The sequence below is a fragment of the Cyprinodon variegatus genome, unplaced genomic scaffold (assembly GCF_000732505.1).
Source record: "Cyprinodon variegatus isolate N-32 unplaced genomic scaffold, C_variegatus-1.0 Scaffold503, whole genome shotgun sequence".
NCBI lineage: Eukaryota > Metazoa > Chordata > Actinopteri > Cyprinodontiformes > Cyprinodontidae > Cyprinodon > Cyprinodon variegatus.
The window spans coordinates 80,640-100,187 of NW_015150956.1; the positions used below are offsets into that span (position 1 = coordinate 80,640).

The following is a 19,548-nucleotide window of genomic DNA, read 5'->3' on the forward strand; positions in this document are numbered from 1 at the left end:
ATCCATACTACTATGCTAACGCCCCCGCCACCAAGCTGCAATGATTTGCCACGATTCATCTTGTAGTGGTGCGTCAAATGCAACGTAGATTCCCATCCAATTAGATTGAATTTGGTATTGATGACGTGAAAAATAATAACGGTAACTCCATTGAAATGATTCAAAACTAAAGTAATCTTGACTGACTGTGGACTTAATGGAGAACTGTAATCCTGGCAAATCAGAGTCTAAAGATAATACGTCTGACTGTACACAGCCTCCTCCCTGATCCACAACAGTAGGAAGTTTCAATATACGTCAGTCACAGATTGGAATTGAACTCGGACACGTCGATCACAGACTCTGCTAAGTGGTTAGTACCAGGTTCGATCCCCTGGGCCCACTAGCCACCACACAACAGAGGTGAATTTCTCCATTGTGAGATCAATAAAGTTCAATAATTATGAACAAGGAACTGAATTCATAATCTACTAAAGTCAAAGCGAACATCTCTTCTCTCTGAGCTACAAAGGCAGCTCTTAAGATCATTTGGTTTCCATCCTTCTCTTTGGAAGCATTGACATACTTGAGATCAGATACAAAGCATTTGTACATGCATCCTTTAAAGTAAATACTGAAATTAAAAGTTGGATGCCTCGGGGAGGATTAGAAGATCTTTCAAATACTCCTAATCTGAGCTAACTAGGAAAACGTTTAAGTTCATCATGTTTGATCTCTTTGACCTCCTTGATATTCTGCTCAAAACTATAATCCTAATTATTAGAATAATTACATAGACTTTCTAATTACCCCGTCAAACAAGCTCTTTAGCCGAGATGGCTGAATTTCCCATTTATTAAGTATTATTAAATGGAACATAGAGCTAGTTTCCTAAATTCTTTGCTTTTTTTAAGTTTTAAAAGCTCTTATCGTTTTCTTTTGCAGAGTCCCGGACATTCCTCTTGTTAAATCTCAGATTTGTTTTTTTTTTTAAAGATCTTTTAAGCCTTCACGTATTCAGGCATGCAAGATTGTGGAATGCACTTTTTAGTCGTCACAAATCAACAGAAACCAGGCCACACACATTAACGCACAAGGAAAGAAAGGAATACGATGCATTTTACTTTAAACACGTAAAAGGAAATATATTTTCTTTAAAAATGAAATAACAAAAAGAACGACATCTCTTTTTTTTTTTCTTTTTTTTTTTTTCAGAGGAGCTGCTTTTGTTGCTGCCGAGGTCATTTACACAGGACATGAAATAAAACACCCTACTCAAAGTGGCAAAAAAAACAGCTGCTACACCACAGTTTAAAATAAACTCTAGGTTTGGTTTTCTCAGACCTTCGGTTGACCGTCGGTGAGAGAGAGAGCGCTGCGCCACTTTTGGTAAAGAGTGAGAAACTTATGTCACATACTGAGCTTCTTTTCAGGGTTAATATACACTGGCTCTTGTTAATTCACTCGTATGACGTACGCACCATTGAAACATTTACACATAAAATTATTTTCTCGCCCCAAAACAAGAATACGTTGAATATTTCTGAAAGACGACAGGTAACAGTTCTGAATCAGTGGCTTTAGGGTTGAAGCTCTATTCTTTCGCTTAGACCTTGTTTTAACAAGCATGGCTCACTGTCGGGCTGGAGGAAAGTCATCGTGGCAGTCTGCCTGGCAGAAACCAGGGGTGTGCATAGGTGGTAGGATGTTTCCCCCTTCCTCCAGGTTCTGATAAGGCAGTTTCTCCTTTTGGTTTCTTTTTTTTTTTTTTTTATTTGAGCCCATGTTTAGTTAAAGTTGGTGCTTCTTTTTTTTTTTTTCCTCTCTCTGCTGATTGTGTTTAAAGACGTGTTTCCGTACCTCCTGATTGTGTTGTAAAGGAGAGGGCAGAATCAAATCAAAGCCAAGCTGACGAGATGTTTTTCTCCTTCCTCTTCATTGTCCGTTTTGTGCAAACCGAGATGTAAACAAGAGACTGTCAGTGGTTGGGGGGTGGGATGAAAAAAAAAAAAAAAAAAAACAGCAACAAAGAGGGATGCAGTGTGCTCCTTCAACAAGCTGAAAGGCACCGAGGGTCAGAGAAATAAATAGACGGCGAGGCGAGGGGAGCCAAGAACACCTTTTTTTTTTTTTTTCTTCTCTTCAATCAAACCTGCACTGAGAGCTCAGGGAGTCGACTTGTCGCCGCGGTTGCGGCGTCTGATGTGCTTCAAAGATCGGCTTGTTTGTCACAGGGGCCGAGGGGACTGTTGGAGGAGGGGACACACACAGTACCACAAGAATAGCCTTTAAAAGGCCAACACACACGCACGCACACACAGGCAATCCCCATAGGACTGTTTTATGGTCATGCTTGCTATTGCCTTTTCAATATTTTCATCCATCCATCGATTACAAAAGAAAATTACAAAATATCTACTACACTGCTCCACCACTCCCCACCTTCAACTATGAGGACAGAACCATATTCATGTAGTTTATCATTTCTATATACAGGTATATACATGTACATGTCTATAGCCTTTTAGGCTATTGAGAGAAAGGGGAGAGGGGGGTTAGTGTGCAGTCATTGTTCTTCATTTTCCCACTTTTTAAGCATCTGTTCATCTACATAAATGAGTAATGAGACACGAGAGTCGAGGAACCGACACAGTTCAGGTTCCCTGTTGGAGGAGGGGGTGTTTGTCAGTAGACCCAGGAGACAGGAACCCACTGAGCGGTGCTGGACACCAGGTCCACAGCTTCCTCCAGCAGGCGAATGGTGTCGTCGATCTCGTTGTTGATGACGGTCTGGTCAAAGTAGTGAGCGTAGGTTCGCTGGAGCATCTCGGACTCCTTCTGGAGCCGCTGGAGGGAGTCATCCTGCGGAAGGAGAGCAAAGCATTAAAAAAAATAAATCTGTTTTAACCAGGAAAGAAATCTAGTCAAAACAATAAAGAGGAAATAAAACAATACAAACATCTATTTGGGAAAAGAAATGACAAACAGTTGGATAGTCTCTACAGGGACCAGCAGGGTTCAACTCGCACTTCCATACTTACAGGTAGTTTCCTGCACCACCTTGGGATCTTTGGTGCAAATGATAATAAGCATGCCAAAGAAAATATAAACATGCTTAAAAACAAACAGGACATTTAAGGTAAAATCAGAGCTTATAAATTCAGCAGAAGCTTCTTTAACACTCGCTCTCCTTGTTTGAGTTCAGCTGGCAAATCGAGCTGCTGGATTTTTCGGAAATTAGGAATAATTGCAATATTTGATTCATTACTTCTGAATCCAAACTAAGGAGCGAGTCTAACTACCGGGGACGTGCAGAGAGGCTCGGAGAAAACAAAACCATATGGTTACGTTACCTCGGTCATGCCGGGAGTGATGGTGGGAGCTGCGATGAAGACGACGTATGGAGCAAACTCTGCTGTCCTCAGGATCTTTAGTGCCTGATGGGGGGAAAAATATTTTTATTGGGATACTCTGTCATACTGGCGGAAAAAAAACTTAGAAAAAAAAACTTTCATTATCTTATTTAGTGGGACTAAAATATTGATGCTTTCAAATCAAACATCCATACTTTTGATACTGCAATTATTGAAGATCTGACATTTACAGATAAACATGCCCAAATGCACACATTTGCTGTCTAATGATGCTGCTACTATAGACGCCAGTGCTGATCATAAAATAATGTGCCGTTATTTTAGCTCAGATAGCCAAGACACCACTAGTGATGTTTGTGGTAAAACAGAAATTAACACACTAACCTCATTGAAACACCTCAGGTTAAACCACAACACTATTCACTGTCCTTAAAATGAATCAAAATGGTGATAAAATAGGTTATTATATAAATATATGCTTCACTTAGCAGCACAGGTTCAGCTTTGAGCCATTACTGTTGATCCTACCTACATAAGGTGGGAAAGCTAGATTTAAGTTAGATAGATACAGTTAGTAGAAAGAAGCTAAAAGAAGTGTTGACTTTAAATTGCCAACTTTAAAAAAAAAACAATCCAGTTTATTATAACTTATAAATATTTAAAAATGTAGGTACTGGCAATTTTTTTTTGCAATAATCAGGTTAACATAATTGACCAACACAAACATTTATATTTACTCCATTGTCCGTGGAGTAGAAAGACAAAGTGTCAGTCTCGCTGAGAAAGATAGTTTAAAATAGGTATAAAAAAAAATAAAAAAAATAGACGAGGAAAAGTATTTCTCTAATAGTTTCCTTCACTTGATGCCTTATTTTCTCTCAAATGCTTCAGATTATTTCAAATATTTGACATAGGACCTGTTTAAAGGTATAGAGGATGATCTAGTCTTTCTCAGTTGTTCATTTAAATAAGTGGCCCTCCTAAATGTCAATCTGGGCGTGCTGGTGGTTAGTGCGCACGATCCACGTACGGAGGCCTTAGTCCTCGACGCAGCCGACCCAGTTTCGAATCCAGCCTGTGGTCCTTGGCTGCATGTCTCTCCCCCCTCTCTCATAACCCCTTTCCTGTCAGCCTACTGTAGAAAAAACGAGCCACTAGTGCCACAAAAAAAATAATAATAATAAAAAAAAAAACTTTCTCCTAAATCTCAATCATTTTGGTGATATCTTTACGTAAGGTCGTCCTACGTGCTCGTTCCGTTCGCCATCTTATTCTGCACATCCGTACTTTCAGGCGTATATCTGTCTACGGTTTCAGACAGTCATTGAAGCTCACATTTCTCACCGCGGTTCTTTGAAAATGGCTGAGGGTCGTAAGAGAAAAGGTCTATGAGAAAAAAAGAAAGGTCTCAGAGGCAGATGTATCCCAGAATGCTTTGCACGGAGAGCTCTCCTCACAAAGCATTATGGGATTTTATTTTTATTTTTTTTTAAGGGGAGAGGGCGGATCTTTTGAATAATCCTCCCCGATATCTTTAAATACCAAATGCAATGCTTTCAAAATTATGTTTGAGGTAGTATAACCTGATATTCTTTAAGTTTAACCCCAGATATACCCACTCATCTCAGTCTTTGATCATTAAGATGTTTTGGGGTAAACTTGGGACCTTTATTTTTCTCTAAGTGAGGTCTGAAATGTTAAAATTTACCATTCTTTTGATACCTACTGAGCTTTAGATTGGCATTTTTAGAGTAATCTTTGTAACTAGTTACATACTCTTTTTAGCTGAAATTATTTAATCTTTACTTTGTTGTCAGACCGATTCCATTTAAATTTCGACATGTTAATCCACATTTAGGCACATAATTTTGTAAATTTAAATCAGTCAATGTAGGTAATTTCGGCAGATGAATGATTTCAAATGTTCGTCTCTTAAAAGGGTCAGGTAGGATAGGACAATATTTTACTTTCAATCTGATTGGTTTCCTTTTTGAAAATAAGAACAGTAAACTGTGACTAATGGCCACAATTTAACGAATCAAAGAACAATCGAACATTAAACGACTTTCTACGTACCTGTGGCTCCACATCCAGGATGGCGATCATGCCCTGAGCGTGGATTTGCCTGATGGTCTCCAACCTGGTTCCATACATGGCGTCCTCATGGCTGCCGTATTCCAGGTAATCATTGTTGCTGATGTCTTGCATCATCTGGTCATGAGACACAAAGTAGTAATTTTTCCCATTCTCCTCATCCTTCTTGGGAGGCCGGGTGGTGTCTGAAAATGGAGACAAAAAGGCAAACAGGTTTTAAGACAGAGAGGAAGGTACATTTTCCTTTTATTTGTTTTCCAAGCACAAGACCTGAAGTTTCTTAATGTACTCACGAGGAATAGGATAGGCAAAGCGGTCAGGGTGTTTGGCAATGAGTGTGTTCTTGATGTGCCGCCTTCCCACTCCATGTGCACCTGAAATGTAAGGCAAGACATTAGAGGATTCGTTCCATCAAACACTGTTCTTAATGTATCAAAACTGTTTCCGGTTGTAAAATAATGCTGAATATAGAACGTTTCCTTCTGTATGGCAAGCCTTTTGAGCTTTTATCTAAAACCTGTTGTGCCATGTGCTGTTTTATGAGTTTTGTTTCAAAGATGACTTGATGAAACAATGCAAGCAAATGTACCACATCTAGATGATTAAATACAGTTAAAGAAGAACATTTGTTCAGGTTTACAGCAGCTTCTGTAATCTAAAATGCCGAATGACCTAAACCTGGTGCTGTTTATAGCCTCCTCATTCTCTATTTGCAGGAAAGTTCTGGGGATTTTATACAGTTGACCAATTTTTGTCTTCTCAAAGTTGTGATTTTTAATTTAGGTGGTGAATAAGCTAAGAGGAAACCAAGGTTGAAAAAAACGAAAAAAAAAAAAAAAACAAGATTCTGGATGAGAATTGTGTATTTTTGTCTCCTTTTCCAGTCTGATGTCAACTTCCTGTTTACGTTTTAAGCATGGCAGTACATGGATGCTATAGTTTAAGTGTCACATTTAAGTAACAAAAACTAACTAGCTAACTGTACTCCATTCTGATAGAATAGTTTACAGGTGCAATATTGAACAATATATGAAAGTTAAACCTACACATGGGGATGTATTTTCATCATTAAATACTGTTAGTAGTGAAGATTATTGCTTAAAGCAAATAAAATCCCAAATTCTGTTTTTTAGGGCTTTAAAAACATTACATAAGACCAAAAAAAAGTGGATTTGCTCAGCCTTTATTTTTAAATGTTGACTTCAACCGGAGTTTGGAGGCTAAAGGTCTTTGTGTTTCTTAGCTGCTCCTGAACTATACAACTCTTCAGAAACATCCTGCCTGGGCTGAGGAGAAACAGGACTGGAACATCAGTTACTGTGTAAAGTACTCTTCTCCTATTCCTAACTGACGTGGCATAAACGCCACAGGAAAGCGATGTTTTTGGCAAGAAGATGAGAGAAACCAGGTGAAGGCTGCTGGTAAAGCAACCTGGGCTTCAGGTTGATCATCTTCATGCTGCTTTTTAGATCCATTTAAAAGAAAAAAATCTAAATTTCCCCGATGGTTTAAATGATATTGTCACTTTGTTCTCTACTAAACAGTAAAATGCTCCCTTGAAATAAATCACTTTCAGAAAACTTTTTGAACTAAAGTAATTGTTTCCATGATGTATTAACCAGTTCTATTGCACACCTTTGCTTTAAACTACCACTTGCTACGGATACATCTAAAGCACATTTACAGCTGACCTACCCAGCAAAACGAGCGTTTTCCTCTTGAATGATGGTACTTTGACGACCTCCTCGTACGTCACCAGATCTAGTTGATCAAACACTGAAATGAGGAAGAGGGATTTATTAGCAGAGGACTGAAAAACCGTGGAAATGCAGTCACTTCATAAATGGGATTTCACCGTTTTAAAACAAGGAAAATGATTAAAGTGAGACGATATCGATAAGCAGTTGGACTTTAAATCCCAATTCTAATTGTGAGATTTCAAAAAAGGGAAAAATAAAAGTAGCTAACAGCTTTAATTACAGCGTGCTCCATGATGGAGGCTAAATAAACTATTATACTGAAAGGACAGCAGACAAACTTTACTGATACTAAATAGAACACCTATTAACAGTATGGTGTCGTCACTCATTTCTCTGCTTTCAGGCTCTATATCTGAACATGGTTTAGTTTCTCTCACCAGACTAGAACTACTGAAAAAACAAAAACTGAAAGAGAGAAAGTGTTTTGTTTTTTTTTCCTCACAGAGTCAAAGTCAGCACTGATTGTGTAGATGTTTTTTATTACTCATATCCAAAATATTATAAACACAGTAGGGCTGCAACTAACGATTATTTTGCAAATCGATTAATTCTTCAATGAATTTTTCTATCACAGAGCCAAAGGATTATTTTAAAAAATTATTTACTAAATTAATCCAGAAAAAACTAAAATGTTTCCACTTGAGGAGTTCTGGTTTGAACATGTTGACAAACAAAACAGTTTTTGTTGTTTTCATTTTAAATGCAAAATGTTTACATCAGTTTATTTTTACAATTTTGATATAATTGCTGCTCTAAATGGGTCGCTGTCAGCTAAAGGGACGTTTTAAAGTCTCTATACTCCATTTAACCATTAATTGATTACTAAATTAGTTTACGATCATTTCAATAATCGATTAATAACAATTAATCCGATTAATTGTTTAATCCCTTAAACACAGGACGACTTTTTTGTATCCTGCGCCTTCTATTTAAGTCATAATACTAGAACTACTAATAGAACTACAGTAAATTAAACTAAAACTTATTTAAAACTAATAAAAAAAAACAAAAAGACAACTAATAACTAGTACAGTCATAATTAACGGGATAAAACCGTGAATGAAGAATTAAAAAGTGTTATAACATTGGCTCCAGTTAAAGTGGTGCCATAGAGAGAGAAAAAACTGAAACTGTCCAGTCTGCAACTACTCCTTTGGTCAGATTGAAAAACAAATCAATCTGAATCACATTGCTTATAACCAATCACATTAGAGCATCTCGTTACAAAGCAGTCAAGGAAACGACGGGGAAAGGGGCAAACTTGGAGTTAAGGAAGAAAAAAACACAGAAATTTACTTACATGCAGCCATGTCATTGGGTAAGAGACAGCATGAAATATGGACAAAGGGCGGGAGTGGAAGGGTTAATTAAAGAAGAAGAATTCAACTGAAAACAATCACCACAAACTGTCAACAGCACATCTGTTAGTCACTGAAAAACCTGGCAGCGTAGAGGGATCAGAGGGAAACATGGCCATGCAGTTTGAACTTTTTCTGAATTAAACACAGGGGCAGCAATGTGATAGAGCCGACTACACTGTAACCTTACCTGAAAGCTGAGGGTTCATGATGTCTGACCCAAAGCAGGTCGACCAATCATATTGCGGCATTATAGTTTAAGGTGGGACATAACTGATCAAAGCCAGGGACGGCCGAACCAAACAGATTTAATAATTCCAGTCTTGGATTCATAATCTGGCTAAATGACTAAACCAGAGTGTTACATATTATTCTGGAACTCCAGATTAAGACTTTCAGCAAGAGATTCAGTAAAAGAACAACTTCCTTCCTAGTTTGGTTTCTGTTTATAAAGACAATTTGCAAGTTCAGGGTTGATTTTTTATTTTTTTTTTTAAATGAAGCACAACTTTATTGGCACCGATGTGCCAAGTTAGATTTTTCCAAAAACAAAATGTCCCAGGATACTTAAAAACAGCTTCACACACTGATTCAGCAGCTACATATAGATGACATTTTGTTAGAGCTAACCAAGTAGCTTCCATGTTTTTGTCATTAATCATGTTAGAAATGTTTCTCATTAAGGCTGGGTAAAAAAAAACAACGATTTAATCGATTTTGAATCGATTCCTTTACATTTTTGCTAAATCGATGTCTAGGGAATGAGATCGATTCATTTTATAGTGACCCGCGTGACGTTCACATTCAAATGTGCGGGAAAGATGCACTCAAGATTACTTCAAGCCAGACAGCTGCAGATATAGCCAATAGGTTGACTGAAGACATTAAAAATGGAGGCTGACCAGCAAGCACCCTGTAGTTGTTACAGACAACGCTGCAAATATGGTTTGTGCAGTGGAGATAATGCAGCTCATGAATGTCTGCTGTGTCACGTCTGCTTGCTCGAGTGAGGCTTCACTTTTTCACTTTTCACAAACAAGTTTGCACTTTTGAGACAGTTTTGTTCACATCTCATGTTTAAGCTGTCTGATTTACAAGTTTGCACTTTGTGTTCAATGTGACAGGAAAAAACAAAATACATGATTATTTTGAAACACAGTTGAACAACTTTCATTGTTGTAAAAACAGAACCAATTGAAACGAATCGATTTATTACTGTATGAATCAAAATCGAATCGATACCCAGCCCTATTTCTCATTATCTAATGCTCCTGTGTGGTAGCCGTTTAGCTTACCTGCGTTGTGCTTGGCCAGATATTTATCTTTGTACTGCTTCTTCTTCTTGCCAAACCAGGTACAGCTGGCTTGCTGTTCCTGCTTGGTCTTCTCCATCGCTATACACGCTACACGCCTGAAGACACAAAAGCAGTCGGGTTTAGATGATTGAACTGATTAGTAGTATTCAGTCTTTCATAAATGGTGAACAGTGCTAATTACAGAGACACAAAGTTACAGGAAAACTGTACATAGTTTGTATTTAAATTCCACTGAAGAAGGAAATGAGACAAATACAATTTAAGGGTTAAGGATGCAAAAAGAAAAAATATTTTGGAAAAAGTTCTTAGATGCCTTGAGAGTCTTAAGACTTTTGCTTTGCTTTTATTTGCAGATCTTCTGACAAAATGTAACATAATGTTTGGATTCTAAAATTTTCTACAGATTTTAACCTCTCAGATCAGCTTCCAACACTGCCATTAAACTTTTTTATGGAAATGTCTTAGTGAATAAGAAATTGTCCGATGCATCCAATACTAGGTCTCTGCAGCTCTCCTAGTTATATTATATACTGATAGCTGCAGATGCCCCAAGAACAATTCTCTGATGACACTGTTGCTCTGTCTCATCTACAGGATAACCAGATAAGATGGCTCTCCCTTCTTTGTCGCTTTGTAAAGTGACAACTTCTTTGATCTAAGGCTACGTTCAAACTGCAGGCCTCAATGCGCAATTCAGATTTTTTTTTTTTTCAAATCCAATCATTTTCTGTGGTTGTTTACATTTAAAAGTACATGTGACTTGTATGTGATCTCCTGTGTGAACTCTTGTGTGCAGCAGAGGAAGCAATGACGTTACAAGTAGCGAGCATGCTCTTTGTTTACATATATAAATGTGGATGGTAGTGCTGGGCAATTAGTAATCTTTCCTTTATTTTCCGACCAGATGCAGCTCATCAAAAACGCAATATTTTCAAGAAGGTCGAAAACAAAGGCTGCTCTCCTCATAATGGTCCGCCATTGTTCCTGCTTCTACAAGACGTAGAACAGTGCTCTTTGTTGAGTATTAATTACAGGTCGGATGAATGCAGCCGTTCAGACACACATTTGAAAAGATCAGATGCGTATCGGATTCAGGACCACATAGCCAATTAGCCTGGGTCGCATTGGATCTGTGATGCTTAGACTGTCATAAAAAGATCAGATTTGGGTCACTTCAGCGTGCAAAGCTAAAGAACCTGTAGAACAGGTGAGGAGGTAACCAGCATAAAGCAGTGCACTCCATGGTGAGGAGGTAAAAGTTGTCAAGAGTTAAAAAAAAAAACATCTGGAAACTGAAATACTGATAACATAAAAAAAAGGACAGCAGTGAGGCTACCTGCATTACAGACCTTTTGTGTTCCTGTTTTGTTAATTAGAAGAGTTTTAAAGACTTTATTATTTCTTCTACATTAAACCTGATCTCACTTTTTCTTACTTCTGTTAGTAAGAAAAAACAACCTGAACATCATAAAGTGTGCTGCAGGATTTTTAGAAGAGAGTCTGGTCAGAGCAGAGGCATGTCTTAACAATATTAATTAACATTTTTAGTCTAAAGCTCTCAGGTCGATTATTACATGCCTAAGATCAAAACTAATATAAATCTTTTATACCTTCTGCCATTGGGTTCTGAAATGTTAATAGTCATGTTTGTACTTTTGACTATTGTGTGTGAACTTTTGTAGAAAATACCAGCCTGTTTTTCCTTTTTATGTCTGGACAGGTGGCTGTAATAAATGTATCCATCATTGGGTCAAAAAAAGTTTTCTGATTCTGATTAAAACCTTCAAAACTGTTTACTATGAAAGGAGCAGCAGAAATCCAAATCTGGTAGAGGAAAACCATTATTCTAGAAATGCAGTCTGTTGGGACACGTTGCAAAAATCATAATTCTAGGAGATGTTTTATTATTTTTAGATCAGTTTTTGCAGAACAACACGTTAAAGTAGAGGTACTTAAATACTTTAGTTTTGGGAAATATAAAACGTTATCACGACAAATCTATAAAATCGAGAAAAAAAACTCACCAACATAAAACTATGTTAACATCTAGCCTTTAATTATCTATCTTCAAGCGTCTTAGGAACTTGTTAACGCCTCACTTGGCTTTTCCTGACTCATTATCGTTCTCACCACTCTTGCAGCTCTGGGGATGGAATAAGGCCCGCCGTTCCGTTCTTGGTGTTCTCCAGCTTTCCCTGCCACCAGTTGTGGTCGTCCTTGGAGATGATTTGGATGATGTCGCCGACGCGAAATCGAATGCCCGCCTCCTTACAAGGGATGAGGTCGTCTTTGGCGGGGTCGTATTCAAACTGAGCGCGCACATAAATCTGCAAAAGCAACACAGAAATGGGAGGTTTTTAGGTTTAGAAGAGTCCTGCAGGCATCAGAGAAGATTCGCCGATACTCTCATCAATAAGAAAAAAAGATTGACTGCAAAATTATTAAAAAGAAAGATAATAGAAAACTCATGTGCTTATAAGCTGAAGCAAGGGGGGGGAGGAAAGCGCACATACGCTGATGAACAGCAGGACAAAAATGGTTGAACGAAGAGCTGCTCTGCTTCTTTTGCCAGCAGATGTATCCTTTTGTGTGGAAGGCGTGTGCACTGATTATTTCCTGGTGTTTCACGACTAGTGTGAACATTTTAAAAGCAGCAAGGGATCAGAACAACACTGATGGGGTACCAAACTGTGCGGTGTGAAATGGCAGGAGCTGGGGTCTACTTCTACAAAGGGGGGGGACAGGGGGGGTCACCTCGGTTTACTTCTTACCTTAATGGACAATTTGTCCTTGATGGCAGGTCTGGAGATCTAAGGGGTTGAGAGCATCACACACACACGTATCATGCAGTGGAAGAAATTGAAGCCCATAAAACAAAAGAAGTGTGTCGGGGAGCCGTAACAGGATGCTAAATCTCAAAGTATCCATACTGCATTTTATACTCCTGTGTGTGTGATGTTGGAACACAGTAAAAGAAGCCTGCCTTATGGGTATGTTTTCAACATTTGTGTGCGAATCAGCCAGTATTTGCAGAGAAGAAGAATGAGAGAAGAACAATATGTGTCATACGTCCCTGTTGGACTTGGGACGTTTTTCGCGATTTCAAAGACAAAGGGAGGAACAGATAGGTTAGAGTGCAGCTGTGATGTGATGGAAGTGAATTTCACCTGACGGCCTTTGGGCTGGATCGTAGAGGGCAAGTCCTGAGGGGAACGGAAAATACAATATTAGATATTACATGATTTATTTAGAGAAAGTATTCTCAGAATTGAATAACCTTCTATAATAAAAATAAATTCTAGGAAGTAACATGAATGCCAGACATACCAGGATGGAGCTGGTGACACTAGCATGACCATTAGCAGGCGACTGGCCAGACAAATCCGGTGACTCCTTCTGCAACAGCCAAATCAATGAGAAACCTTTATTTTCTCCTTCAGGCATGAAAGAAAACCTTCAGTCTGTTGATGATACAGTACCTCGCATGACATTGACTGGGAGCGGTAGCTGGGAACAATCTTAAAGGTGATGCTGCCTCTCATTTCCCTCTGTGGACAGAATCACATCCAGTACAGGAAGTCGTCGTTAGTCAATATTGATGCAACTAAAGGCTGATTTATGCTCAGAAAGCAGGTCGTCTGGATGTGTGTCGCAGTGAATGCAAATGTCCTCCCGAAGACACTCTGCTGCACCTCTCCAAAATTGTAGGAGATCGCAAACAGTGCTGCAGTAAGACGGCATCTGATTGGTGAAATCTATATCCACTCTACACTATGCGTATTTCCTGTTTGGTATCTTACCGGCTTGTTTTGTTTGTATGACCTCCATTGCAGAAAACGACTCATGAAGATAGACCAGCTAGAAGAGCGAGGTACGTGAGAACGCTGGGACTCTTTTTTTTTTTTTCCCCCCCCACCTGACTCCCCGCCGTTTTTCGCAAGTTGTCGGACAAACTTGCCCCCACTTCCTCACCGCCTAGGCCATATCTAGACCCACAGCTAGTTCGTGATTGTCCCTCTTGCGTTGTGGCGTGGAATAAGACGCTTCAATATTGGACATAAATCAAAAATATCTGCGATAAGCTCGTTGCGAAACACTGCTGTGGGAGGATAACCAGCCCTTAAGGTGCGACTATGCAGAATTGACCAGATACTTTCCAGGAACATTCATGAAGTGAAATATATTTTCATAACTTCAAAGGTTTCATCTAAAATTTACTTCAACATTTAATCCATTTTACTAGGAATTAGTTCAACCACTTTAAATTTACTGAAGTAAATATAATGGAGGTTCTATTACAGTTCTTTTAAAGTCGATGAAAAGTTAGGGAAGCATCTTTTTAAGTTAGCAGTTATTAGAGCCATATTTTGGAGTTTTTGTATTTATTTTCCTATTTGATGTAATACCTAAAATTAACAGTGGATGGCTTTATTTTTTTTTAAGTGGAGTCACAGGTAGTTGCACGGCAGGTGTGCTGATTGCGGCGCAAACAAACAGTTTTTTGACTGTCGTCGTCTTTGCCGATTGTTTTGTTTTGTTGTTATTGATCATTGTGTTGCAGCAAATATAAGATCATTTGGTTCTAAGCCAGTGGAAGTGAAAGTTAAAATGAGCTTTTTGTGAAAGCGCTGGCTGAATAAATGCTCTGCAAACCAAGAACCTGAAGGTTTATTCATTTATTGCGAGAGGATGATGCGTCAACTGAGTGCCAGTCGGCAGCCTCACCGTGGCTTAGGTTTGTTATTTTCTTCTTTTTTTTGTTATGAATAAGTCACTACAGCGGTGACTAACTATCTACTGATTTTAGATCAATGACCTCTAAAGGTGCGTTTGCACTGAACGCGTTCAGCGACAAAGCATCGGATTTACATGCAAAGTTTATGGGGGATGGCGTCAAGCAGCGTCGAGAAGGTCCTGGAAGTCTGAGCTTCTGGAGGGACACATCCGAGCATCAGAGCGTCGTGGTATTCCAGCATTGGAGCGCTTGAACGCTGGAGTTCAGATATCTGAACTTTTGCAGCTCGACGCGGAGCACCAACCAAACAGAAAAGCTACTCCAAGAGGTTTTTAGGAGACAGTCACTAAATGTATAACACGATCGCTTCTGCAGAGCTGTCTGCATATGCAAAACAAATAAATATAAAGGGAATAAAATCCACACGGGTCGTTGCGTAGAAGGAAAAGAGAACAAGCTCTGATCAGTTTTTACTCCACTAAAACATTTTTCTTATGAACTGTAGCAAAACGGTTTATAAATATCTAAATTAACAAAAATAATCAAAACTGCACGCAAAAAATATTCTGGTAACTGCCTTTTTTTTTCCTTTTAAAACACGTCATCCTGTCTGCTTTCAGAGAGCCTTCACTGTGGACTCCAGTGCGCCCCCCTCCGGGAACAAGAACTAAATTGGAATTCGGATGAACTGACTGCAAAAATGATGTTTTGAGGTGGACTTTCTTAATTAAAAATGTGTTAAAACTACTTTTCCAACTCGTTGAGGTAAATAAAGCAGAGCTACTCTCTAGCATGTAACTGAACAGAGCATATAAACAACAAGGCGTTAAAAGCATCCTTTGATTCGACATTTTAGAATTTTTGACGTCCAAAATACGTTTGGTATAAACGCACCATAAGAACAAAAAAATGATTCATTGACCTCTAATAATATAATTGGAAAGCTCTGGAAAGTACCCAAAGTTTAAGGAGAATTATTTCCTTTATAATCTAGTACTAAAAATTCTCTCTTTTTCCTTCTATTTAGACATGTGTAAAATAACATTTAAAAAACAAAATGTGACATACCAGCATCTTCTGAAGCTGCTCTACAGTCTGATTCGCTACACTGATGCCATTAATCTCTCGAATCTCATCTCCAACATGCAGCGTTCCTGAGAAAAAGAGACAATGAATAAATGAAGATTAAATAATAAGGCTTGTGGGTAAAAAAACATCACAAAGCAATACACAAATATATCACTTAAAGGGGAAAGAGTTGAATTATTAGCAGATCTAATCGATATATGAGACTCAGTGGGTTTCTACCTTGTCGGTGAATCATGCCGCCATGCATGATTCGGGCCACAATACAGTGGTTGAGGTCATTCATTTTCAGAGTAATGCCCTGAAACAGGGAATGGAACAGAGGAATGACAGAAGCTCACTCAGATTATATCAAACATATGCCTTTTTTTTTTTAAACTCACCATTGGCTCGTCTGTGTTTTTCTGGAACTGGACCAGCCGGACCCTGGTCACGTTCTCCAGGTCCATATCCCCGTTGGTGCTGTCCGGAGAATCTCCGTTTAAGTAAGGTGAGGTGGGTGGAGGGGTGACCCTCAGAGCCTCGTCGCTGTAAACCTCGTGGGCCACCACATCGTGGGTCTGCAGGAGAGCCTGCAAGCACCAAGATTGTCAAAATATTGTTTTTTTTTAATCAAAAAATCACTGATCTTAACATCAACTGGGACATGTTTCTCCTCAAATGCCCTCACTTTAAATCCCTTCACATTCACTGTGCAAGCGGCAGAGGTAAAATGTCTGTCGGGATGAAAATCCGAAGGCTGTTCAGGTCAGAGAGCAGAGCGGCCTAATTGGATTGAACCAAATCTGAGGCGTGACAGCTTTGCTAAGTGCCACACATTGAATCTGCACAGGGAAACACCTTATGATAACACATTTTCCTGCTGGTATCTGCTAAGGAAACTAATATCTATGCTAAAGCTGAATATAAAGAACATAGTTAAAAAAAAAAGAAAAAAAAAAGCTGAATGAGATTCCAGTCTGGACTTCATTTAGCGATATCCGTCTCCGGTTTGTTACGGTCCTGCAGACTCACCCAATAATCATGGTGGCTCAGAGGGCCAAACTTCAAAAAGTATCCTTACTGTGTGCAGGTTTACAGTTGAGCTTCTGCTCTGGATGATTCGCTCTGTGTACCGTTACCTCTGCATGCGTCTATCACTCACCGGAGGGGGTGTTTGCCAAGCTCAGTTGCTAAGCAGCTTTGTGGCTCAGGGAGCCATGTGGACTGTCAAAAGAGCCCTACGTCCGACACGCCGGGCAGCAGCGACACACGGCAATAAGCAAGAACAATGATATCATTCCCAATTAGGAGTCTAGCCTTTCAAAATCATCCTACCATGAAGTGTGGCTGTGTGAGGATCCTCCTGAGCTCCTTAGCTTCCATGTTTTCTGGGTAACAGGCGATAGTTTCCAGTACCTGCAGAGAAAGAAAAGGAAAAAAAATCATCTCTGGTCTGCTTAATATCCATCAATCTTGGCCACCTGGATTCACCCAACTAATCCACCCAATCAAGATAAAAGCCTTATGGTTAGAGCGGTTATTATACAGGGTTGAATTAGCTTAAGGATTTATCCTAAAACAACATTATTGATCCACCCTCCTATACCAGATATGAACTAAGTGCTTAAAAATGGATCATAAAAGCTTTATATTAAAATAATTCATTAATCCCAAACCAGCTCAGTGTTTCCTTCATCTATTCACCACAGCCTCACTATTTATATTACCACCACCATGATTGACAATAGTTACAGTATAGCTTCACCTCCAAAATTTAAACATGTTCTTTTTCAATGAAGATTAGGGCGGAAAATGTAATCTGGTTAATCGATTATTGAAACGTTTTTTCAAAAATTCTTCACTATACCTTTAACTTTAAGAACAATTATACCAAAATAATGAAAATAATGTTAAGATTTTGCATTCACGATTTACAGGAAATACATTAGAATCATCAATTAAAAGGAAAATCTGCAACCTTGAGCAACATTTGACCAAAACTGCAGCTCTGCAAAAAGGAAAACAAAGCACAACTAAAATCTCCAAACATCAACTTAATCACTGCAAATCAGCCAGACAGAGATGGAAAACATTATTGTTTTATTATTCTAATGTGTTGGATGGGATGATATGAGCCCAATGCTTTAAACAACATTAGGAGCTCACATCATAATAAATAGAGAAACCAGTTTATTAAACACAACAATATTCAGGCTATTTGTTTTAGATCTAGGATCACACACAGCTTAAATTTTCACAAGGAAGGAAGTAAAAAAAGAAAAAGGAAATAAAGAAGGAACAAGGACATGAGGAAGAGGAAAGAATTATGAATTAGAGATGAAAGAAGGAAGAGAGGAACGAAGGACAATGGAAAAAAAAAGAATCTAATTTAAAACAGCAAGGATAAATACATCCAAAATACTCCATCGTTCTTTTCTTTAACAATTATTCATTTATCCACACCTGGAAAATGGTTTTGCAGATATTTACAGTATTTAAAGTAAAACAGATAGGATTTTAGCTAATAGTATCAATTAAAAAAAAGCATTTTGTTTTTTGTTAAATTGGATATAATGCAACATTTTATACAAAACCTCATGCTTACCTCTTTGGCTCTCTGAACTCCATCACTTGGAGGATTTCTAATCTGAGGGGAAGACCTGGTGTTGATTTTGTCATAAAGCTGAAAGAAAGGGGGGGAAAAAACACTTTAACAACAAAAACAAAAATTGCAAAAGACAATAAAAAACACATCCCTGGTTGTTCCTGACACCTGCTGGATAGTTTTGCTAATCCGGATGATTTTTGTTTCATTTAATCCCACTGTTAACTAGGGGTGTAAAACACCCATCATGGCGATTTGATTTAGTATCGATTTCCTGACCCAACGATACTCAAGAATACACCACGATACGATTCGATTAATTGGGTATTTAATTTATTTTATTTGAAACATTGCCTTGCCTGTAAGGTGTGTAAAAAATAAATAAATAAAATAAATAAACTCAATGAAAGCTGTAATATTGTAATATCATTTTATTTTTAGAATCAACAGCAAATAACAGAAGTAGAAAAGTTGCACTCCACCTATTCCTATTAAAACCTCATTCACTGAAAAATAATAATGCCCCTGTGTTATAGATTCTGCAAGGCTTTACATCAAAAAATACTGCACAAAATCAGTGCAACCAGTGCAATTCAATACCTCAGCTCCAGACATCCCGCCCCCCTCCACAGACGCTCCGCTGCACCTCTCCCAAACTGTAGCTGACCGCAAACAGTGCCGCAGACAGGAGGCCGGCTTGTTTTGTTTTTATGACCGAAACTGCGGAAAACAACTCGTAAAGTTTGACCCGCTAGAAGAGCGAGGTGCACGAGAACGCTGGGACCCTTTTTCAGCCTGGATCTCCGCTCTTTTTGGCCCTCATGTCCCTCCGTCGTTGGACTAAACTCGCCCCCACTTCCTCTCCGCCTTGGCCGTATCTAGACCCACAGTGTGTAGCACAGACCACGCTTCAATATTGAGCATAAATCAAAAATGTCTTTGTCAAGCTCACTGCAACACACTACTGTAAGAATATAACCAGGAAGCGCAGTAGGAGGGCAAAATAGGTTTAGCGCCACCGCAGCACGGGAGGAGAATTACGCCCAGGAGCAAATTGATAAAAATAGACCGGAGTAAAAAAAAGAAAAAAACATTGATACTTTTGCGGACGTATCGATGCATCGGATCGTCAGCTGTTGGATCGATGCATCGATACAAAACGATTATTATTTACACCCCTACTGTTAACTCACATCTAGCAGGGTGTGGAGGTGCTGATCCTGGAAGACGCTGTGCAGAAAGTCCATATCTTTCTCACT

At 38.8% G+C, this 19,548-nt stretch overlaps 1 protein-coding gene across 11 annotated transcripts in view; it reads right to left on the reverse strand.

The window, feature by feature from the left end:
- Positions 1-1,191: 1,191 nt before the first annotated feature.
- cask (calcium/calmodulin-dependent serine protein kinase (MAGUK family)) overlaps positions 1,192-19,548 on the reverse strand; it is a 54,754-nt gene continuing 36,397 nt past the window's right edge. For 4 of the 11 annotated variants that reach the window (XM_015390537.1, XM_015390535.1, XM_015390533.1 and 1 more), the window contains 16 exons: positions 18,290-18,367; positions 17,020-17,100; positions 16,086-16,274; positions 15,925-16,003; positions 15,685-15,770; positions 13,361-13,429; positions 13,209-13,277; positions 13,049-13,084; positions 12,653-12,691; positions 12,012-12,208; positions 9,861-9,976; positions 7,143-7,223; positions 5,741-5,821; positions 5,430-5,632; positions 3,333-3,416; positions 1,192-2,841 (listed from right to left, as the gene is read on the reverse strand). In XM_015390537.1, coding sequence (XP_015246023.1) covers positions 2,665-2,841; positions 3,333-3,416; positions 5,430-5,632; positions 5,741-5,821; positions 7,143-7,223; positions 9,861-9,976; positions 12,012-12,208; positions 12,653-12,691; positions 13,049-13,084; positions 13,209-13,277; positions 13,361-13,429; positions 15,685-15,770; positions 15,925-16,003; positions 16,086-16,274; positions 17,020-17,100; positions 18,290-18,367 — 1,665 coding nt within the window. In that variant the 3' untranslated portion in view covers positions 1,192-2,664. Of the gene's footprint in view, positions 2,842-3,332; positions 3,417-5,429; positions 5,633-5,740; positions 5,822-7,142; positions 7,224-9,860; positions 9,977-12,011; positions 12,209-12,652; positions 12,692-13,048; positions 13,085-13,208; positions 13,278-13,360; positions 13,430-15,684; positions 15,771-15,924; positions 16,004-16,085; positions 16,275-17,019; positions 17,101-18,289; positions 18,368-19,482; positions 19,543-19,548 lie in introns of those variants that run through there. The other 7 variants (XM_015390543.1, XM_015390540.1, XM_015390539.1 and 4 more) reach the window with 4 other exon arrangements.